Source organism: Lissotriton vulgaris, chromosome 5 (genome assembly GCF_964263255.1).
Source record: "Lissotriton vulgaris chromosome 5, aLisVul1.2, whole genome shotgun sequence".
Lineage (NCBI taxonomy): Eukaryota > Metazoa > Chordata > Amphibia > Caudata > Salamandridae > Lissotriton > Lissotriton vulgaris.
In genome coordinates, this window is record NC_141693.1 from 327,854,067 (window position 1) to 327,876,473 (window position 22,407).

General features: G+C 44.7%; 1 protein-coding gene across 2 annotated transcripts in view; it reads left to right on the top strand.

Moving 5' to 3' along the window:
• Window positions 1–22,407, top strand: part of TMCO4 (transmembrane and coiled-coil domains 4) — a 572,429-nt gene that overhangs the window by 457,614 nt on the left and 92,408 nt on the right. For both annotated transcript variants that reach the window (XM_086921564.1, XM_086921566.1), the window contains exons 12-13: window positions 420–537; window positions 9,508–9,625. In XM_086921564.1, coding sequence (XP_086777690.1) covers window positions 420–537; window positions 9,508–9,625 — 236 coding nt within the window. The remainder of the gene's footprint in view (window positions 1–419; window positions 538–9,507; window positions 9,626–22,407) is intronic.

A 22,407-nucleotide genomic window follows, 5' to 3' on the forward strand; every position in this document is an offset into this window, starting at 1 on the left:
TTTCACATTGTAAAAAATGTGTTTTAATGACACAAGCTGTAATGCGTCCATTGTAACATTTCCTATTCTTTCCAGCTAATTATTATTCCCTCTTGGTGATTGCATAAACCTATTTGCCACTTTCACGCTATCTCCAGCATGTATATCCTTTGGGTTTGCCACCTCAACTTTAAGAATGATTACTAAAGGAACCAAAATATTATCGGAATTCTTCTAAATTCCTTAGAATGAGCTGCACTGTAGAAGACAGGATAAAAGTAAGGATATCTTGTCTGACATTTGTTGGTACCTGCTGTCAAATCCAGTGTATGTACAAAAATGGAATTTAATCTGTTGAATGAAATGCAATTACAAGATGCTTTCTATCGTAAACATCTTTATCTTCATTGATAAAACCTGTGTGTCTCATCTTTTCGCAGATTGTGAAGGTATTATTGAGGATGTGGTGATGCTGGGGGCTCCAGTGGAAGGAGATGCCAAGTACTGGAGTGCCCTCACTAAGGTGGTGGCCGGAAGGATCATTAATGGGTACTGCAGGTCTGTGAGGCTCAGCTTGTATATGGGTTTGAACACAAACACAGTAAACATCCCAGGAAACGTGGTCCAGATTTTGAAGCAGGGGACATTTTTGGTCTAGGAGTATTCCAAAGATTGTCTTTTCTCCTGTACCAAGCAATTAAACGATTAGATTAAGTAACTGTTTGTCTTAAATATATATGCATGACCACTAGTGACTGAGACATACTAGCATTTACACGAGCCTAAGAAACAATAATTGCGTCTTCCCCCCCTTTGAGTTCAGAGCTTCCTGACCTATGCTTAATCTTTCTCCTCTAAGCCTATGCCCTGTCTTTACCTCCTAGGGTCAAACCCTCTTGCCCTGTTCTCCTCCCACTCTCCCTGCATTCACCTGGCACATTCTGCCCCTCCACTTCCTGAACGTGTACTTACATGCTTCATGAACACCAGTTTCAATGGTTCAGTCCTGCTGCAGCGTGAACCCCCACTATATTTATATAGGCTTCCATTAAAATAATTTCTTACTTTGACATTCAGCCACATTCAGTGCACTGCCATAATATTCACCCTACATCTCCACCCAATCTACATCTTAAGCCCCCACTACCAACTGTAAGCCATTCTCAGTTATATATCCAACTCCTCCCTTCTCCCGACCTTCATCCCATACTTTCAGGTCACTGCCTTCACTATATCACAGTTTATTTGCTGCACCATAATTTTAGTCCACACCCATTCCACTTTCCTTGATTTCACTTGCAGTCCTCTATGACCCCCACCGCCTTCAGACCACTGACCATACCTTCAGTGCTCATTTTATACACTCTCATTGCCTTTACCTCACCTTCATCCGACTGTCCCTGTCTTCATCTGGACATTCAGTACAGTGATATTCCTTTACCTTCACTATTTTTCTGTCCTTTTCAGCTCTCCCTATCTCTGTCAACTTTCCCTATCTCTACCCCACCTTCAATCAACAGACCCCACCTTTATCTTACTTGTGCATACCTCCACCCACTCTTTCATCTCTTTCCTTCTATCTTCATCCACTTGTCAAGAATTTCACCCCGCCTTCTGTACACTGATCTTACCTTTATCCCAACTTCATATGACTTTCCACATGCACCTTCAGAGCAATGATGTGCCCTTGGTCCCATCATCACCACACTATAACTTCCTACAACCCTCCTAGCCTCACCCAATCTCCTTGACTTTAAACCACCGTCACATAACTGATCATGCATTCATACCTCTTTTTCAGCTTTGGACATGCCTTACCTCTCTTTCAGCTTTTTCTCTCTGTCTTTCTTCTGCACCCACCAGTCCATCACTTCACCCTAACTTCAGTATCTTTGCCTGATCTCCTCCCTCTGCCTGGTTTTGCTCTATAACGCTTAAACTTTCTGTTTTCCTTCTGCATCCAGCTTCAGTGGCCTCTTCCTCCCACCCCCACTTTAAACTCAAAGGCCCTCTTCCCTCACTTTTATTCAGCCACCTCTCTATATTGTCAATCCCCACATTCATTTCACACTCCCTGCTGTCACCCTTGTCTTAGGCTATCTCTAGTTATTAATGTTTGATCTTGTATTAGCAATGTTTTCATCTCTAAGCAAAGATGAGCCGGAAGGTGCTTCTCGCAGTTGTCCACATCTAGATCGTCCTATGCCTGCTGGCATGTAGGGTTTCTCCCCATACACTCCTGTTTTATCATTCCCTTTCCACATAAGGATGTTATTTGGCTTAAAAGGATAAAGACCGGAAAGTAGAATGGATGGAGGTGGCAGTGTTTCAGAGCATAGGACTTGGCATCACCAGAAAGCTTTTTTAGGCAGATTCTTCACGCTGTAGATTTTTTCATAATTCATATAAGGTTTCATTATTTTATGCTTTGTGTGCATATATGATGGTTCCTTCAAGAAATGTAGTACAAAAGTCATAGTCTTATGTATTCAGATTAAAAAAAAAAGTATTTTCACTGGATTAGGCTTTAACATGGACTGTACATCATTCGTATATTAATTGCAGTGACGTTTATTTGGGTTCCCCTGCAGTTGGAACCCATTTTGTAAATAGGTCTACCAACATATGTGTTCCTTTTTAGGATAGTGCAACCTGTGTGCTTTTTTGATGCTGAATTAGAAACAATATAACAGAAAGCTCGAGTTTTGTTTTAACTCCTTTTGTAAATAGTTCTACTATTTACAAAATGGTAAACCATTCAAGGATTTTCAAGGCTGAACCACAATCGATATGAGCAGTGTATTTTTTCCAATCTCTGTCTGTGAAGAGGAAGACAAAATATTAAAACCAAATTATTCAAAACAATCCTGTACAATGAGCCTGGAAATATGGCGTTCATATGGGACATTTTTGTGTAAGGTTACTTCAATAATGTTTTTTACAAAGGTAATTTGATAAAGAGCTCTGTGTGAAAATACTTGGTACCAGGCGGGATCCATTACCATCGTTTGGGAAAATCACTCCTAGTGCTCGTGTCTGGATCTCTTTTTATGGCTTGAAACGTTAAAAGTTGTTAGGCACTTGGAAGCCAACCCTTGTTTGTTCTTTTGTGGTTTTATCACTCAAAAGGCCTCTCTGGGAAACCGATATGGCACCACTGTCAGTGAAGGAACTAGGCTTGGATTACATATCAGAAGGAGAAAAACAGTATTCTGATCTTAGGTCTTTGCATACTGACATGTCAGGTCAAAGTGGGGAGCTTCGCGACTCCCTGATGGACCAACACCGTACAGATGGGAATTCCTAGAGGGGATTTACTTGGATCTGCTCAACTGTCATATTGGATTTGCTTAAAGCCTGATCCACATATTGACCGTGAACCACATCCTGGCACTGTGCAGACTAGGACTGGAGAGAACAAGTTAGAATTGCCTACGAAGCCTCTCATCTGTTATACAGTGAAGTCCCATGTTTTATGATCAATAGGTCCTCCACTAATAATATCCACATGCACCAAGTAGTTTACAGTCCACATCTTCTGGTGGGAAACTGTGAACTTGAAGTTTGAGCCATAGTCTGGTACTGTACATGGGAATACAGTATCAAACTAAGGGCAGCTTTTAGATCAAGAGCTTCGAAAAGCACTTTCTGCTGTCCGCATTGGATGGCTGTTCATTAGGTGGGGAATCGGGGGAACCAGTATGTAGGATGCCTCAGACCTGCAGTCTTTCTGATTGTCTTATGTGTCAGGGTGGATGGTTGTATAGAGAAAGCCCTTTTTAGGTCTCGCCTGTCGATGCGCATGCGCATCGAGCAAGCGAGACTATAGGGGCTCATCGACTCTTTATCTAACTTGCAAGGAATCGTGGCGATTCCTTGCAGTGCCCGTGACTTTTAAGGTCAATGCGCATGCGCATTGAGCTTATGCGCATGCGCATTGACCTTAAAAGCGCGTGCGCGTGCACGTCCGTCTCCTAACAACACACACACACCCTCTCCCCCGCTCCGCCCCCTCCCGCCGTGTCGCATTTCTCTTTCTCCTCCCCCTCCCCTCTCTCCCCTCCGTCTCGTTTCACACACACCCTCTCCCCCGCTCCGCCCCCTCCCCGCCAACACCGCCTCGCGAGCTCGTCATTCCAAACCCGCCCTCCCCCACCTCCCCCCTCCTCCTCTCCTCCCCTGCCTGCCGCTAGCCTTGCCTACTCTCTCGCACCCTCCCCCAGCTCCGCCCCCTCACTACTTGTTTTCTTTGCCCTTCCTTCCTCTTTCTCTTGCTACTTTCAGTGTTTAATACTCTGCCCCTTTCTTTTTCCCGCTAATCTTCTCCCTCTCCTCTTCCGTGTGCCCCATCTCGTTCCATTCCTCTTGTCCACCCTGGCGCTTTCCTCCGTCACCACCTGCCTTCTCTCTGTGTCCTTCTCCGCTTCCGTGTCTATTTGGAGAAGGACAGACGGAGATCCCACTAGCTCGCGGTACTCCATCCGAGGACGGCGGCCGAAACGGGCTCCAACATTTCCACCAATCATGTGTACCTTCTGGCTTCTGGTAACTCTCTGTTATTCCGTCTATGACAAGAAGTTGATACCGTTTGCTGCAGTTGTGTGATAAATGCTGAGACGGGCCAAGCTCCGGTTCTGCGTGTGTTTCTCTGCCTGTTTGTGAGCGCGAAAGAATTGAGATGGTTCTATGTTCCCTGGCTGCTCTTTTCCTAAGCACCTTGAATGTCGAAACCCGACCAGTTTCCCCATGGCCCGTTGCAAATGAGCAACCGGTATTGCATTTGTTACAGACTTATTTATTTTTTTTTTTTCCAATCATATTCCGGTTTTTGGTCGTGCCTGCCAGACATCGTAGCTTTCTGGTTGCAAAAGACTTATTGTTGGTTTGCTATGAAAATACATATCGGATTGAAGCCTGCCCGTTGGTTACCACTTGTTGGCATTCCTGTCACCCTCGTTTTTCAGCGTCTTTGTGTCCCAGCTTGTCATTTGTGTCTTTGTCCCTCTCATGAAGCCAAGTCTCTTTACCATCTCTTTTGATTGGATTTTTTGCCCCCACCCCAATTGCTTTTCAAGCACTATTTTTTTCTTTTTGGTTGAGCACTCCATGAGAGTGTACGTGTTTTCCACCTGTCTCCGTCATGTACCTCTATCCCTCTGCAGTCTTTGTAGTTATCTGTTACCTGTGTGCTTCTCCCTGCCCCGCCTCCATGTTTTTGCACACACTCTTGTGTCCTCCCCGTTGAGCTTTTGCTCGTGTGCTTCTCCCCCATCTACTCCACATTGCTTACTTGCCCCCTGCTTCTCTTTCCCACCACGGCTTTCTGTGTTTGTCACCCGGCCCTTCATGTTGCTTCCCCACCTTGTTAGGTATGGAGTTAACCATGACCTTTTCATTTATTTTACCAAAAGGATTTCTATAATATGCTTATAGGGATTTTCAGCCAGACCACTTCATTGTGTCATTCACATTTGTCTTCCTCCCACAACACCATAAAGCATTGGGCAGTGGATCAACCACGTTCCGCCATTGGCTAATTTCACTGTGAATGACGACATTCTACCCTTTCACAAGGAGCACAGCTTCACACACACACACACACAGTAGTTCCTTTATGGAACTTCTATAGCAATATGAGCTCTTTTGGTCCAAAGTCCGGAGCACCGGGTTAGGCCGCACTTAGTTGAACGATGGGCGCCTCCGTCTTTCCTCTATATGCACCAACCATTTACTGGTTACGTGCTCCTTCAGTTGTGACATGGCTTGTCTTTAATTGTAGGTGGTAAAGTTGTGTCATTACTCCTTTTCGACATTAGCGATTGTCATATTTGGTATGTCACTTCATTCTCCTGATCAGAGCTTCCGGTGAAACATAGCAGTTTATAAGCTGCCTTGATGATCTCTGGCACTGCATTATTGTAGGATGTATTTTAAAGTGGTTCATTAAAATAAATGAATGATTTTAGATTGGTTATTTTCTTGCAGCCGCTTCTGTTATTGAAGCTGTCTGAGGCGAGCTTGAACATTAGCTTCTGACAGGTTTATCAGCACATTCTTTCTGCTCTGGGGTTGACAAGGGATTCAATGCTTTGCAGCTGAGATAAAGATCTGGATGTTCTGAAGCATTGACTAATTTACCATTCAGCCACCCCCCACCCCCGTCCGACACATTCCCAGGGGTCTAAGACCTTCTTTTCTCATTAACACCTCTGTGTTCATACCATGTGCACGTTATCTATGCTTAGCAGTGAAAATTAATTTACTCACAGTATGTAATCTCTGCACTTCAACCACCCACTCCTCTTTCTGTCCAGGTCTCACTTTTTTCGCTCAGTTGCACTCTTTGGCTTTCTCATTCTTTTGTTTACTCCTCTTAGGACATTGCACCCTCACTTAATTGTAGAGGTATTTATTTCCTCATCTCCAAAATGCCACCTTCAGTCGTCTCTATCTTGATCCTCTCTGGCAAGCTCCTGTCTTTTTTTAGCCTCGCTGGAGGTCTCTTTGCTTCTTCTGTCCTCTCTGGTGGCTTCTTAATTGCCTAATTGCTGTCTCCTCTCCAAAGTCATCTTTGTTCCCTAGCTTCTCTCCAGAGGTCTCGTTAATCCCGTGATCTTTTTTGAGGTTATCTTACCTTCTTTGCTACCTCTGTTGGCCCTTGTGTTTTTTGCTGAGGTCTCTTTAAAAGTTTTCTGCTGGTCGAGGTCTCATTTCCCTCAAGGTATCTCTCTAATATTTTGCGTCTCCTCGAGTCCTTTTTTCACTAAGGTGTGTCTCCTCTTTCAGTTGTATCCAAGTTTATTTCCTTTAAAAAAATATTTTATTGACTTTTGGTTTCAAGCAAAACAACAAACCAAACAATATTGAATGTACATCAGTAACGGTGAGTGAGATCATTCACAACAAACACCTTATGTGTTGTAGATGAGTTAGGGCCCAGTTTTATTGAGCATCACCTGCTCGTTTTATTACTATTTCATGCTTTTCTAATCTTTGCCACACGCACTGACAGACTATCTCTTGTCTCATACATATTTACTAATCTCCGAAGGTCTTCTTTCTTTCATTGCACTATTCTTATGTCTCTTTTTCCCAATCTCTCCTTTCTAGATGTCTATTACCTCTCTTGCTTCCTTCTGATAGACTTTCTTATACTTCATTCTTCTCCAGGGTATTCTCCTTCTCTCTTTTCCGTGGATCCTACCTGTTGGCTTTTCATTACCTCACTTCTCTCTGGAGACTTCATTCCTGCCTCACTCTTCTATGGAGCTCTGTTCCTCCCTTGCTTCTCACCAAAAGTCTTTTAAGCCCTCGCTTTTTTGTGGGGGCGTCTTTCCGCCCACTCCTCTTTCCTTGTTCTTCTTTAACTTTTTGCTTTTCTGCAGAGGTTGATTGTGATATTCTCTCCTCTTTGGTGATTTCTTTCATCATTTGGTTCTCTTTGTTCGCCAATCAGTACCTTTCATTTATACAATGTCTCTTCTTTGACCTTTCTTTGGTGATTTCTTTAATCCTTCGTTTCCTTCTTTGCTTTTCCTCCCTCACTGCTTTCTTCCTTTCTTCCCTTAGTGGGATGAAGTAAGTGAAGACAGGAATCTCACACGTTGGTAGTAGATAAGAGGTACATTTATTGCAGCACAGAAGATAACAGGTCTGTAACCTATCTGGCCAAAGCACAAACTGCCAGATCGTGGAACAGAGACAGGCATCATAGGTAGAACACTTAAACAATCTAGAAGGCTAACACAGAAGAAGCTAAGCAGAATACAACATGGGACTTCTGTGTATCCCCATATCCTTCATACATGTTTATTCTGATGTATCCTCTAGCCCTTGCTTCTCTCCAGGAGTCTTTGCTTCCTCCGCTCTTCTCCGATAAATCTCTGCTCACCTTCACTCTGCGATTTCTTTCCTCACTAGGCCTCTCTGATGTCTTTTGTCTGCCTTATTTCCTCTCCCGAAGTTGTTCTATTTCTCCACTCATCTCTGAAGCAAGCCTACCACCTTCACTCCTCTCCTAGAGCTGCATTACACAAAATACCCTGGGGTGCAACAGGCGCGGGTGCCCACTTTTTATGCCCCTGGTGGACTTTGGTATTACCAAAGACTTGTGCAGCCACTTGTGTAATACAGGTCATGTTAGTGCAACACCAGCACAATCTTAATAAGAGGTTTTCTAATTTCCATTTATTTACATGTCATGTTATAGATGCGAGCACAGAGGCAAAAGGGGTGCAGGAGGAACACTGACTGTGCCACAAAGAGGAGGAATACAGTGCCCCGCCACCCTACCCTGAGGTTCCCCCAAACCCTGTCATCACCTTCAGCCGGTTGCAGTCATTCAATGTACCCTCCTGCAGATGGATTTCTGCCCCCTTTTTTTAAAGCTTTTTATTGAATTTTAGCATGTATAAAATAATACATGAAATCAAATCCTACATAAAATCCTACGTAAAATTATATACAAAGAATAAAGGCACAAACAAAATAAATCTAAGGGGTAGGAGCAGTTAGGGGGGAGAGTTGAGAATACAGATTCAGGTTTGTAACAAACTGACAGGGTGCGATTGGCTTACTGGTCCAGCGCGTTACCAACAGAGGGAGAGACATCGGTAATTGAAAACAGTAACATATACCCATTAGACTGATGCATAAGCAAGCAATACAAGTCCAGTACAAGGGTATGGCAACAGAGTATGCCCCTTTTTCATTGCACACTGTTGCTGTCTGCAAAGTTAAAGGCGGACCACCAGCTTCAAACATCCAGTACACCTTTCACTAATGCTCTACCCACAGGGCAGCAGGACACGTGCATTGCTGCACTGAAGGTTACGCTTAATTGTAATAGGTCTGCGCCCGAGTGAAAGGTGCACTGCGGTGTTGACCAGGGCAGGGCTTCCTTTACATAATGCTACCCCACAAACGTCTTTTCAGGATTATTTTGATATACTAATCACCGCACTAGATGTGTGCAAGCAGGGTATAAAGAGGAGGGAACCTCATTTTCAAGGGGGTGTACCACCAAGCAAATGAGGGGGCACTTTGCCTCTGTGACCACGCGTATTATAAATGCGGGCATTGAGGCAAAGGAACTGGCAAAGGGCACGCTGATTGTGTGCCACAAAGAAGTGGTGCACAGTCAATGCATCCCCCGAAAAGAGGGCCCTATGGACCCCACAAGGCATAACCTTTTGAAACGCAGGCCTTGTTGCTGCTTGCAAAGTGAAAGATGGGCCAGCTGTTTGAAACGGCTCGTCTGCCTTCTGTAAAACGCTGCGCCAAGAGCAGGCACACATTTGTGAAGTGGGGTGCACCGAGCTTTTCTGCACCTGATGCACCAGTCTGCACCCATCTGCACCCATCTCACCCATTTAAAGACTCACCAGGACAGGACACTCTTTAAGTAATGCTGCCCTTGTCCTAACTCTTTTCTGAGGGTACCTTAACTTCTTTTCCCTTCTAGGCAGATTTATTTCTCCTTTCATCTCCTTTTGTTGATTTTGTTCCTCCCATCCTTTTTATCCAAAGGGGGGACTGGCTGCTGAGTTTTGTTTACCGCAGTTCATCTGTGAAGCTGAATGTAGCTGGCCTGCACCCAGTAAGACTTGACGACAGGCGAATGGTTAACGTGGACCTCTCATCAGTGGTGAGTGTTGCCTTTCCTGCTTTCTGTGCCTCAATAGCACTGTATGAAAAGCTCCAGCTTTGGCCTTGGCAGCCTATGTCTAGGCTGGTGCCAAGTGATTTGCTTCAGAGCTGCCCCTGGTATCGGTTGTAAGCCAAAGACCTGGTCTCAAGTGGAAAATTATGGCACATCTGCAAGCAATATGATGAATAATGCTGCACTTTAATTTTTTTCCTCTTTCCAAATTGCTTTTGATGCTTCGTGGGGGTTACTTCATCTGTATGGACAGGCCTCTCATCTCCCTTTCACACTCAAAACCCTCTGAGCCTTCCAAAGAGAGGCCATTGCAGATAGTCTGTGAACTATAAGCCTTGGCTCTTAATACGCACGTTGACATTTGAACACATTACTTTATACCGCTGCGGGAACTGGTTTGGGGTCTCTGGCTGTGTTTTAATGGATACCAGCAGTGACATTTGGGCCCTTGTACCACTGCTTCTCCAGGGAATTACTTACTTTTGGACAAAAATGTAATACTAAGAACATGCTTTTAGCACTTGCGTTTCCCAGTAGCAATGCAGAGTGATTCAAGACTTATTTAAGGAGTGGTGTTGTGTTGAAACTCAGAATTTCGTAAAACACTAATAACCAATACTAATTCAGTGTCAAGCGAATGCTTTATCCAAAAGATTGTTTCCCCAAAAGTGACACAGAACACAATTTCAAAATATTTACTATGCAGTAATCAGAAGGCAGTGGCTACCAGTATTAAGATGCTTCTTGGATAGGGTTTTTCGGGTTAAGGTGAAATGCTGGGCGCTCGGCTAACGTAGGTGTGGTTCTCAAATTGTGATGGAGTGGTGCATGAAGGCGAAGGGAAAGCCCTTTAACCCCTCCACAATAGTGTGTTGAGGTCAACACACTGGAACACAAAAAACAAAATGCCAACTGCACTCAAGGAAATAGTATAGCACAACGTGTGTCCTTGTGGACACCAGAACAATTGTAATACCAGCTGCTAGAGAAAAAACAATGTTTTTAAAGTGAATCCTCGTTTAATGTTCCTAATGACCAGCCGACACGTGTTTCGTTGCAAAGGAAAGTAATTTCCGCGACTCCTCAGGGCTTACGTAAACTCTGGGCCCTCTGTAAGGTCTTTAAGCCGGTGATAATTCCGACCCGGCTAGGCTCCTGACCTGGTAGTAATTGTGGCCCCAGGTGCGAGATGCACGTCTAAAATTTCACTTTCAATGATAAAACTCGAATGCGAGTTTAAAGGTGATCCTATATTAGCTGAGCGATCAAAGGACGTGTTATTGCATGGGGCAGATGTCCGATGTGCAGTTTGTGTTTAAGAGACAGTGACCCGCGGTCCGCAGGTCAGATCATCAGTAGAGAGGTTCGGTGGAGCGAGTCAGCTCCCGAAGTGATAAAGCCCCTGTTGTAAATAGATGTCTGGAGCTGGGTATAATTTAGGTTGTTTTATTCAAGATAGATTTCAGGTCAAGTCTTCAAGATGTTAATATAAAAGACCCACTAGGAGTGACCTGCTTGTCACTCAGCCTGCCTGGTTCCAACTGCCAGTTGTCACCAGGCTAAGCCCCCAACACTCCATGATGTCACCAAACATTCTGGTGGTGACATCATGTGAGACACAGTGAAATCCCATGAGCAGAAAAGAGACAGGCTAAATACAACACATCTCCTTTCTTTAGGGAAATCAAAAAGATGAAATTAGAATAGGTAAAATTAGCTTCGATGTACACCTCCATATAAAAGTACACAGTACATTCTAAAAGATAGAACATTAAGATTAGTGTACACAAGGATTATAAAAGTACACAACACACATTCTAAAGATAGAGTTAACACATCCCAAACAGTTACTAACACATCCCAAACACAACTCAAACACAACTCGTCCCAAACACAACTAGTCCCAAGTCACATCCCCTTTCCTTGGGAAACACAAACACAAATTGATTTTGTGCCAAAGATAATGGAGTCCACTTTGCTCCATAACAGGGTACAACCCTCCCCGTGAACTACACTTTGGAGTCATTGCTCCACCCCCAATTTTCTAATGGGGTACTCACCGCCCTTAAATAAAAAAAAAAACAACACTCTGCATCATAACGGGGTACAACTCTCCCCGTAAACCACAACATAGAGTAGCTATTTCTCCTCCCCCAAATATGCAATGGGGAACTCTCCACAAGTGATGGGGTATTCACCACCCCTGAACTAATTTTCTAATAGACTAACAACACTAATAAACCCCAACTCCATAACTAGTCCTATGCACCTCACTTCATGAATCACTTGAGTATACAGCTTCCATCTCTAATTTAAACATCCCACCCTCGTCGCCAAAAATGTTGTAAATACATGTCTGGAGCCGGGTATAATTTAGGTTGTTTTATTCAAGATAGATTTCAGGTCAAGTCTTCAAGATGTTAATATAAAAGACCCACCAGGAGTGACCTGCTTGTCACTCAGCCTGCCTGGTTCCAACTGCCAGTTGTCACCAGGCTAAGCCCCCAACACTCCATGTTGTCATCAAACATTCTGGTGGTGACATCATGTGAGACACAGTGAAATCCCATGAGCAGAAAAGAGACAGGCTAAATACAACAGCCCCTGTTATGGGAATCCGAAGAAGTGGAGGAAAGCGGGACGCTCATTGCCGGTTGCCGTGTTCCTGGATATGGACTATCCAGGAACACGGCAACCGGCAACGCGCGTCCCGCTCTCCTCCACTTCTTCGGATTCCCGTAACAGGGGCTTTATCACTTCAGGAGCTGACTCGCTCCACCAAACCTCTCTACTGATCTCCTGACCTGCGGGACCGCGGGTCACTGTCTCTGAATAACTAACGGCCCATCGGACATCTGCACCGAGCTATAACACGTCCTTTGATCGCTCAGCTAAGACAGGATCGCCTTTAAACTTGCATTAGAGTTTTATCATTGAAAGTTAAATTTTAGACGTGCATCTCGCACCTGGGGCCACAATTACTACCAGGTCAGGAGCCTAGCCGGGTCGGAATTATCACCGGCCTAGCGACCTTAAAGAGGGCCCAGAGTTTACGTAAGCCCTGAGGAGTCGCAGAAATTACTTTCCTTTGCGACGAAACACGTATCGGCTGGTCATTAAGAACATTAAACGAGGATTCACTCTAAAGACATTGTTATTTTCTCTAGCTACCAGTATTAAGGTCATGTCAACCCTGAGAGTTCCTTTGCTGCACTGTATGCCGGTTATGCTCCCACAGTCTCTGCGAGTCTCTATATAGCTGACCTGGTGCATTCTGGCACTTATAGTCTAGGCAATACCTCTTCTGCTGACTAGGACCCCCCTCTGAATCTCCCTACCCCATGAGGCTAGGCCACGCTAGTGCCCTCCCCAACACTGTGCTTTTAGTCAGGAATAATTTTTTGTTCTTATTGTGTGCTCTACCTTTGTGGCTGTCCATGCGTGCTGACTGCAACCGCAATTTAAGCCAGCTCTTCCCCTCTGATAATACATATGCATGCATGCTGCAGTCTTCACTTGCAAATGCCCCATGCTGGGGAGATGAGGATAAGCTTCTTTAGCAACTTGGGAAATGCTTTATGCAGGCTCTGTAGGTAATACAGATTTTATTGGTGACCCCTTCAGGTAGTTACATTGGCCCAACACCAAACCACCTTCCAGAACATTTGGAGAGCCTTTTCTATAAGAGCCTTGATTCCTTCTTGTTTGACCAGATTTTTATGTGGGTGTGTTTGGGGACAGATGCCCCCCAGTGCCCTTGCTTAAGGATCCTTGAGTCTTGGCACAAGTCACCCAGGTACAATCAAATACATTTGTTGACTTCTTCTTGGTCTATAGGAATTTCAGCGGTGAAACTTCCATTCAAGTGTACAACCCCGCAGCCACAGGTGAGAGGGAAACAGAGAACTTACTTCTGATCGTAACTTAGAGCAACTTCTTTACAGATAGCTTTTCCCAGAGATAGGACTTTAGCCTACTGAAAAACATGCAGGGTGGTGCACAAGCACGGGAACAGGAGCAGCACAACTCAACAAAGCTCTGAGTGTTACACGTGTTTTCCCACATCTCAGTGGATGCTTTACATGCTTTCCCAGTCCTTATTTAACGGTTCCTTCCATCTTCAAGCAGCCAGACTGAACTGGATGGCTTGTCCATGCAGGACTTCACTGTGGGGACACCCCAAAAGCCCCCTTATCCTCAGTGATGGGCCCCTATGTCAAGCGTACACCCAACAGTACTCCTAGCAACATCGTAGCTGGACAACACTGGAACTCGGAAATGTTTTCCCTTCTACTGCTGTGGACCTCTGGGCACCAGCCAATGAAAAGTCTCTGGAACACTGATCAGGAAATACCATCTCATACAAAGTTTGTAAACTAGAAGTGTGCATTTCCCAGCCTGGCTTGTTGTGGATTGTCTTTTTTCAGGGGTGGATTTCAACTCACAACTAGGCACTCATCCAGATAGCATTGTTCTGTAAATGTTACAGAAAGGACAACGGTGGCCCCTCCATTAAGGCGGAAGAGCGTGCATCCCTGCTGCAAGTGCAGCACAGGTAATAAAGAAAATTAACTTATTACCATTTTATTTTTCACTGCTCCCAGCCTGAGCCATGTTTAGGGGCGGGGCTACTACTGGTGACTGGCAGATGTGGAGGTGCTTACTCCAGTTTAGAGTGCTCATGTCACTTGGGTCGGCGATCTTGCGACAGCCAGCCTGACATGCACACTTTAAACCTCTCCACCCAGCTGTCTTTGAAAGCTGGGTGGGATAGGGAGTGGCAGGGTAAACATAAAAAGTAAAAAACATACTTTCTCGCCGCTCTCCCACACCGCATGTCGCCTCAGTCTCTACTCTCCAGGCCAGACCAGGAGGCAGCCAGGCTCCCTCCCCTAAGCCAATCACAACGCAGCAATCCATTGCTGTGATTTGTATGAGCACAGTGGATCGGCGCTCAGCCATGGAATGGGGACCTGGGCATGTTCCCCAGGCAGGCTGTAATGCAGCCTGAATGGAGAAGATGCAAAGTACGCATGACTGTTTTGGCTAGCCCCAACGGGCCAGCCAAACAGTCATTGCCCTCTTGGAGTCGGCAAACCACTTCTCCCCTGCTCTGAAAGCAGAGCAGCCCCACCCACCGCAAAGCTGCACAGCAGGAACCAATACAATGATATTAACTTCGAGTTGTTATTGTATTTATTCTTTCTTTCACTGCTTTGCAGCAGTGGGCCGAAACTCCTCCACCTTAGCGGAGGAGCCGCTACTGGCTAACAGACTTAAAGCACAAGGACCGGAGAAAGTGAGCCAGCGTATACAGTGGGTAAGGTAAGTATATTTTTATTTTTATATTTATGACCCACTAAAAAGCATTATAAGAAACTAGCACTGCCTTCCGCCTCAATGCCAGAGCTCTCAGTCGTAGTTCATTATAAATCCTGTTTATAATGAGTCATGATTGACAGCTTTGGTGTTGACCTTAAAGACATTGTTGGTCAGTGGGTCAAATAACGGATGTGCTTGCCTTACCAAATATTCAGGGTACCAGCCGCCACTGAGAAAAGCGTGTGGACCCAGCAGTTCCCTGACAGAGGCTTGGCAGAAAAAATGGCACAAAAGTAGTACAGCTTTACTTCCCTAGTTAATATATTGGGGGGAATTAGGGTTGGCGTTCGAGTTGTTGCTCGCCTCCTGCCCGCCCAAGTATGAAATTGGCTGTGTAACGCGAGCGCGCTGATTGCTAGCACGTGTTCGACCCCTGAGGCTTGAGCCGGGGGCTGTTATTTTAAATTGTGTGCATTTCTTTAAAATCGATTTTCGTTTGATTTTTGCTATTATTTCATTTTTAAAAACTCACTAAAACCAGGATCATCCCGCACTTGTCCCCTCTCCCTGCGCAGCTGAGTCAGCGCTGACGCTGTGTGAGGCTGGGCTTAGGAGGCCATATTAGGGGGAATTAGGGTTGGCGTTCGAGTTGTTGCTCGCCTCCCGCCCGCCCAAGTAAAAAATTGGCTGTGTAACGCGAGCGCGCTGATTGCTAGCGGGTGTTCGACCCCTGAGGCTTGAGCCGGGGGCTGTTATTTTAAATTGTGTGCATTTCTTTAAAATCGATTTTCGTTTGATTTTTGCTATTATTTCATTTTTAAAAACTCACTAAAACCAGGATCATCCCGCACTTGTCCCCTCTCACTGCGCAGCTGAGTCAGCGCTGACGCTGTGTGAGGCTGGGCTTAGGAGGCCATATTGGGGGGAATTAGGGTTGGCGTTCGAGTTGTTGCTCGCCTCCCGCCCGCCCAAGTATAAAATTGGCTGTGTAACGCGAGCGCGCTGATTACTACCGCGTGTTCGACCCCTGAGGCTTGAGCCGGGGGCTGTTATTTTAAATTGTGTGCATTTCTTTAAGATCGATTTTCGTTTGATTTTTGCTATTCTTTTATTTTAAAAACTCTAAAACCAGGATCATCCCGCATTTATCCCCTCTCCCTGCGCAGCTGAGTCAGCGCTGACGCTGTGTGAGGCTGGGCTTAGAAGGCCATATTGGGGGGAATTAGGGTTGGCGTTCGAGTTGTTGCTCGCCTCCCACCCGCCTCTAATCTGCATAAAATTATGTCATCTTCCCGTCCGCGCAGCGGGCGCGCCAAAGGCGCGCCAAAGGCGGGCCCGTCTGCGCCCGTCCGCGACCGTACGGGACCATGGGCCACGACCCCTGTTCATTCATCTGGCCCTCTCATAAGATATAAGCCCAATGAGCTGCTCAGACTAAGACCCCTCGTAAATGAGAAGTGTGACCAGTTACATCACCCCCTAAATTTACCCTTTCAGTGCCAGCATTGTCTTCTTCACCCAAGAGGCATTCAGGCTATGGAACATCAGAACTCCTTTAAAATGTTTCTCTTAAATTGTAGCTCGCTGCCCAAGCATCAAACTGAAATATCCATATTGCTCGAAGAGCATAACCCGGATGCAGTTTTTTTCACGGAGACATGGTTAACAGCATCGTCGGTGCCTGACCTTGTCCAAGCATTACCACCTGGCTATCAAATAGCCAGGATAGATCGCACCTTGGGAAAGGGAGGAGGCTTGGCAATTGTGTTCAAAGATAGTTACACCTGTAGATGCAATTCCACTTCTATTCTGGACTGCGAAAGCGTGTCGTTCAATTTGGAACTATCATCTAACCTTAATTTTTCTGGAATTCTGGCCTATCGCCCCCCTGGCTCGGTCAGACAGTTTCTAGACTCTGCGCCAGCAGTAATTGCAGACTTGGCTATTACATCGGCCAATTTTACGCTGTTGGGCGATTTAAACATGCATTTTGAAGACACTGCCGATCACGCTGCCCAAGAACTAATTGCTGGCCTATCTGCACTTCAGCTGATTCAACTTGTCTCTTTACCTACACATGTGAAAGGACATCTACTGGACCCAGTATTTAGTAACTGCCCGGGTCTAGTGACAGAGCCCCCTATTGTTCTTCCATGGACAGATCACCAACTTATCCCACTAACCTGGTGCATCCCTAAACCGCCTGTTCTTAAAACAGGTTTACGGGAGGCTAGAGACTGGCCGAAATTATCATCTGACGAGTGGGCTCGCGAACTTCAAGCCACAATCCCCCTAATTACTACTGATCCCATAGGAGCTAATGACACTTTCAATGACTGGATAACCCAGTCATTGGATACTATTCTCCCAATAGTAAAATCACGGACAAAAAGATCTAGGACGTCAGCCCCTTGGTATACCATAGAGCTTAGGAAGACTAAACGTAAGTGTAAAAGGCTGGAGAGAAAATGGCATCTGGGCTAAACAGACCCTGATAAAATAGCATACAGAAACTCTATCAGGAACTATAAACTAGAGATCAAAAAAGCTCAATCCCAGCACTACACGCAAAAGATCAATGATGCTAGGTCCAATTCGAGGGAAATATACAGGATAGTAAAAAGTCTCACTGTCCTTCCCCAGCCTCCTTTAAATAGTGATGATTTACAAGCTCGCTGTAATGAGCTAGCAGATTATTTTTTTAACAAAATTGATTGTATTTATTCTGCTTTCCCAATTATCCACTCAAAGAATCAGGTAGCCATCTCTTGCTCTACCAGTAATGGGGTAGTAGATAATAAATCACCAGTATTGGAGAATTTCCCTTTACTGCAGCCGGACCTATTAGATAGTCGGATGTATGACGTTACAACGCGTTATTTTACAACGCAGACCGTTACATCGCAATTTTTACAACGCAGGATCCATTACAATGCATGCCTTTACAACGCATGTCATTACATAGCAGATACTTTTACAACGCATGCCATTACAACGTAAGTATAGGTAAGTATATCTTTTTAAAAAAAATGTAATTAAGTTTATTTTATTAATTTAATTTAAATAATTTAATTTTATTAATTTTAAAAAAATTATTAATTTAATTTAATTATTGTAATTTAATTAATATTAAAATTGTAATTAATTTAATGTATTTAATTTAATTAATGTAATTTAAATAAATTAAAAAGTGTAAATAATATAATTTAATTTAATATAATTTAATTTTAATAATTTTAAAATAATAATTAATTTAATTTCATTTCATTTAATTAATGTAATTTAATTAATTTATAAATTGTAAAAAATATAATTCAATTTAATTAATTTAATTAATTTAAAAAATGTAATTATTTAATTTAATTTAATTAATGTAATTTAATTAATTTATTAATTGTAAATAATATAATTAATTTCATTTAATTTAATTTAATTAATTTAACTAATTTAATTTATTTAAAGTCGTGATTTTTAAAAAAGTAAACCCTAAAAATACCCCTGTACCCCAAAACACAAACCCAGCCCTAAAACCTAAAAATACCCCTGTACCCCAAAACCCAAACCCAGCCCTAAAACCTAAAAATACCCCTGTACCCCAAAACCCAAACCCAGCCCTAAAACCTAAAAATACCCCTGTACCCCAAAACCCAAACCCAGCCCTAAAACCTAAAAATACCCCTGTACCCCAAAACCCAAACCCAGCCCTAAAACCTAAAAATACCCCTGTACCCCAAAAACCAAACCCAGCCCTAAAACCTAAAAATACCCCTGTACCCCAAAACCCAAACCCAGCCCTAAAACCTATAAATACCCCTGTACCCCAAAAACCAAACCTAGCCCTAAAACCTAAAAATACCCCTGTACCCCAAAACCCAAACCCAGCCCTAAAACCTAAGAATACCCCTGTACCCCAAAAACCAAACCTAGCCCTAAAACCTAAAAATACCCCTGTACCCCAAAAACCAAACCTTGCCCTAAAACCTAAAAATAAATATATTTATGTACATTTAATATTAATCAAATGAATTAAATAATAATAAATAAAATAAAAAAATTATATACTTACCTATACTTACGTTGTAATGGCATGCGTTGTAATAGCATCTGCTATGTAATGACATGCGTTGTAAAGGCATGCATTGTAATGGATCATGCGTTGTAAAAGTTGCGTTGTAATAGAAGTCCGTTGTAAAAGTTGCGTTGTAACGGTGCAATACCAGATAGTCTAATGACCCAGGTAAAATCAGGCTCCCCCAGCGACTCGGCTCCTCCTGGCTTCTTAAGAACCGTGAGCCAGACTATTCTTCCGGTTCTGCTAAAGGTACTCAATGCCTCAATTTCCACTAATACAGTTCCCCCTAAGTGGAAAGAAGCCAGGGTGAAGGCACTCGCTAAAAAGCCTAATTTGAGTGTTACCAATCTTAGCAACTACCGTCCAATCTCCCTGCTCCCCTGAGCCAGTAAGCTACTGGAAAAATATATCAACAGCCTCCTGACCAATTTCCTGGAGGAAAATAATCTCCTTGATCCCTCGCAGACCGGCTTCCGCCCCAAGCATGGGACGGAGTCAGCTCTGCTGGCAGTCCTGGAGAAAACAAGGGGCATCTTGGATCGGGGAGGATCGGTGGCAGTCATCCTCCTCGATCTCAGTGCCGCTTTTGACACTGTAAACCATACCATCTTGTTGCAGCGCCTCCGGGAGATTGGGATTCAAGGAGGAGCGCTGGAGTGGATTCGTTCATTCCTATCCAGTTGACAATTTCAGGTCTTTGAGGGAGCAACCATCTCCTCAAGCAAGCCCCTGGGCTGTGGAGTCCCGCAGGGCTCCTCTTTAAGCCCGACGTTGTTTAACGTCTATATGAGGCCACTGGCTGGGGTCGTGCGTCCGTATGGTATTAAGATCATTACCTACGCAGACGATACCCAGCTGGTGGTTTCCCTCACGCGGGCTGGAGACCCTGTGAGTACAGTGGACCTGGTGGGATGTCTGAGCGAAGTCAGTAGATGGATGACCCTGTTTTGTCTTAAACTTAATGGGGACAAGACAGAGGTCATGATGCTGGGACATCTAGCACCATCTACAATTAATCAGATCTGGCCCGCGTGCCTGGGCACCCCCCCAGCCCCCAGGGATGCTATTAAGAGCTTGGGGGTTTGGCTGGACAAGTCCCTGACGTTCGACCACCAGGCAGTGGTATTATCTGCCACTTGTTTTGGCCTCATTAGAGTACTGAAGAAGATTCTCCCTTTGTTACCGTTTGAGGCAAGACAAATTGTGATCCAGGGACTGATACTTGCGAGGCTGGACTTTGGAAATGCACTTTATCTTGCGGCTCTAGATTCCACACTAAAAAAGTTGCAGGTAATTCAGAATTGTGCTGCCCGGACCCTGCTCCAGCTCCCCCGCAGGACCTCTGTGAGAACCGGACTGATAAAATTACATTGGCTTCCGGTGAAAGAGAGGGTTAGTTTTAAATCTCTTTGTGTTGCCCATCAATCCTTTTGGGAAACTGGCCCACTGATCAGTCGCCCGTTAATTACTCCCTATCTTCCTAGCAGACAGCTCCGGTCTACTAATGCCTTATTGGCTGTTGTGCCAAAGGTTAAGAGGTCTAGATCGGGAGGTCGTTCCTTCTCCCTGAATGTGTCTAAACTGTGGAACAGTTTACCTTTCCATCTCAGGTCCAATCCGGACCTCACCTCTTTCAGAAAAAACCTAAAAACCTTTTTGTTCAATAAATAGCTGTCACCCAGTATTTAGCCTCACTGAGAACATCTGTTAGCTTTCAGCGCTGGGACGCCTCAGGGCAACTATTATGCGCTTTATAAAACACATTTTCATTTCATTTCATTTCATTCATTTCAATATACAAAATGTGTGTACACACCTCGGGGCAAAAATGGAGCAGAAAGAGTGCAGACACTGAGCCCATGTTTAAAAGGGGCTTTTGTCTCCCTCCTTCACAGGAGCTTAGTCCCCTTTGAAGGCCATCACGGATGTTCTAGGGACTACGTCCTATTTACATCCCCATCTTGCAGATACTCTTCAGATTCCCTAGGTCAAGCAATGGTTTACCTGAATCATCGTTTATTTCTGTTGGGATCCCTGACTCTGCTCCCAAGATCGCATGAAACGCAGAACTTCTGCCCTCTTCTCCCCTGGATATGCAATCTATACGGCGACCTGAATGGTTAGCCTCACTGCACCTATCTTGTAGATCTGCTGTGGTTGCCTCTGGGACCACACTAACACCATAAACCACAGACACATTCTTGTATCACACGACCCATGTGATTAGGCCATACTAGCTGGCAATGTTTAGCCTAATCCGAGTGACTGCCGATCCTGGAAAATGGATCTGGGACCCAAGAGCACCTTACTTCCTGGTTCTAGCATATTCCTCACTGCACACAGATCTTCCAGGAAGGTGCTCCCAAATCCCAACCTAACCTTGCGAGCCGGCTTAGCCGGCTTAGCAGGCTTTCCTTATTTTTGCCTCATGTGGTGTGTGGACCCCTTATGGCATGCACCGTACTTGCAGGCAACACTTGGAGTCTGTTATACCCTTGTATAAATGGTCTATGATGGGCAGGAAGCAGCCAAATACATTTTGAGGGCCAGTGTGGGATGTGCTATGGGCACTAGCATGGTGATTCACATTTAGCAGTTTAAGCCTATCCATGATACTGCCCGCTCCTTTGGCCTACTATTTGGTGCTTCCCTCACCAATAGTAGAAATTCAGGGGCTACTCCCAGGGGTCTTCTTTACCCCCAAAAGGTTCAATTATTGCTGGTCAAAGAAATAATATAGACAGCCCTGGAGAGGGTGAGGGGCAAGGGATGCTATTCTCATTACCTGTTGGTGCCCAAAAAGGACTTGTGAGCTCAGACCAATTTTGAATTATTATTATTATTATTATTATTATGTTTCTTATATAGCGCCAGAATCGACCCCCGAAGGGGTATCTCCGCGCTTGCCTTGGGAACCCGTCCTGGCTTTTCCCTGTGAGATAGCCCCTACAGGGCATCCCCAAGGTGAAAGCCAGGCATCCCGCCGCGGGGGGCCGTTGTGGAGATTAAGCAAGCTTAATGCCCAGAGTTGCAGAGTGTGAACCCAAGATTAGGTCAGGCACCGAAGCGAGAATTATCGAGTCCATGGACATTTGAGCTCAAGACCCTGCCGCGTCGGGAATTGAACCCTGGTCCCGGGTCTGACCTCTGCTTCAGGGTCTGCCTGCTCTAACCAGTAAGCCACACTTCTCCTTCTGTTCTTCAAGATGCGGACTCTGGTGCAGATCATCTACATCCTAGATCGTGGGACTGGATTGTGTGCTTAGACTTTATTTGCCTGTCCTTCAGCTCCACTGGTGTTTCCCCCTGTTTGGTGTGAGGAAGCCACACTTTCGGTTCATCGTCCTAATGTTCAGCCTTATCCCGGGCCCCT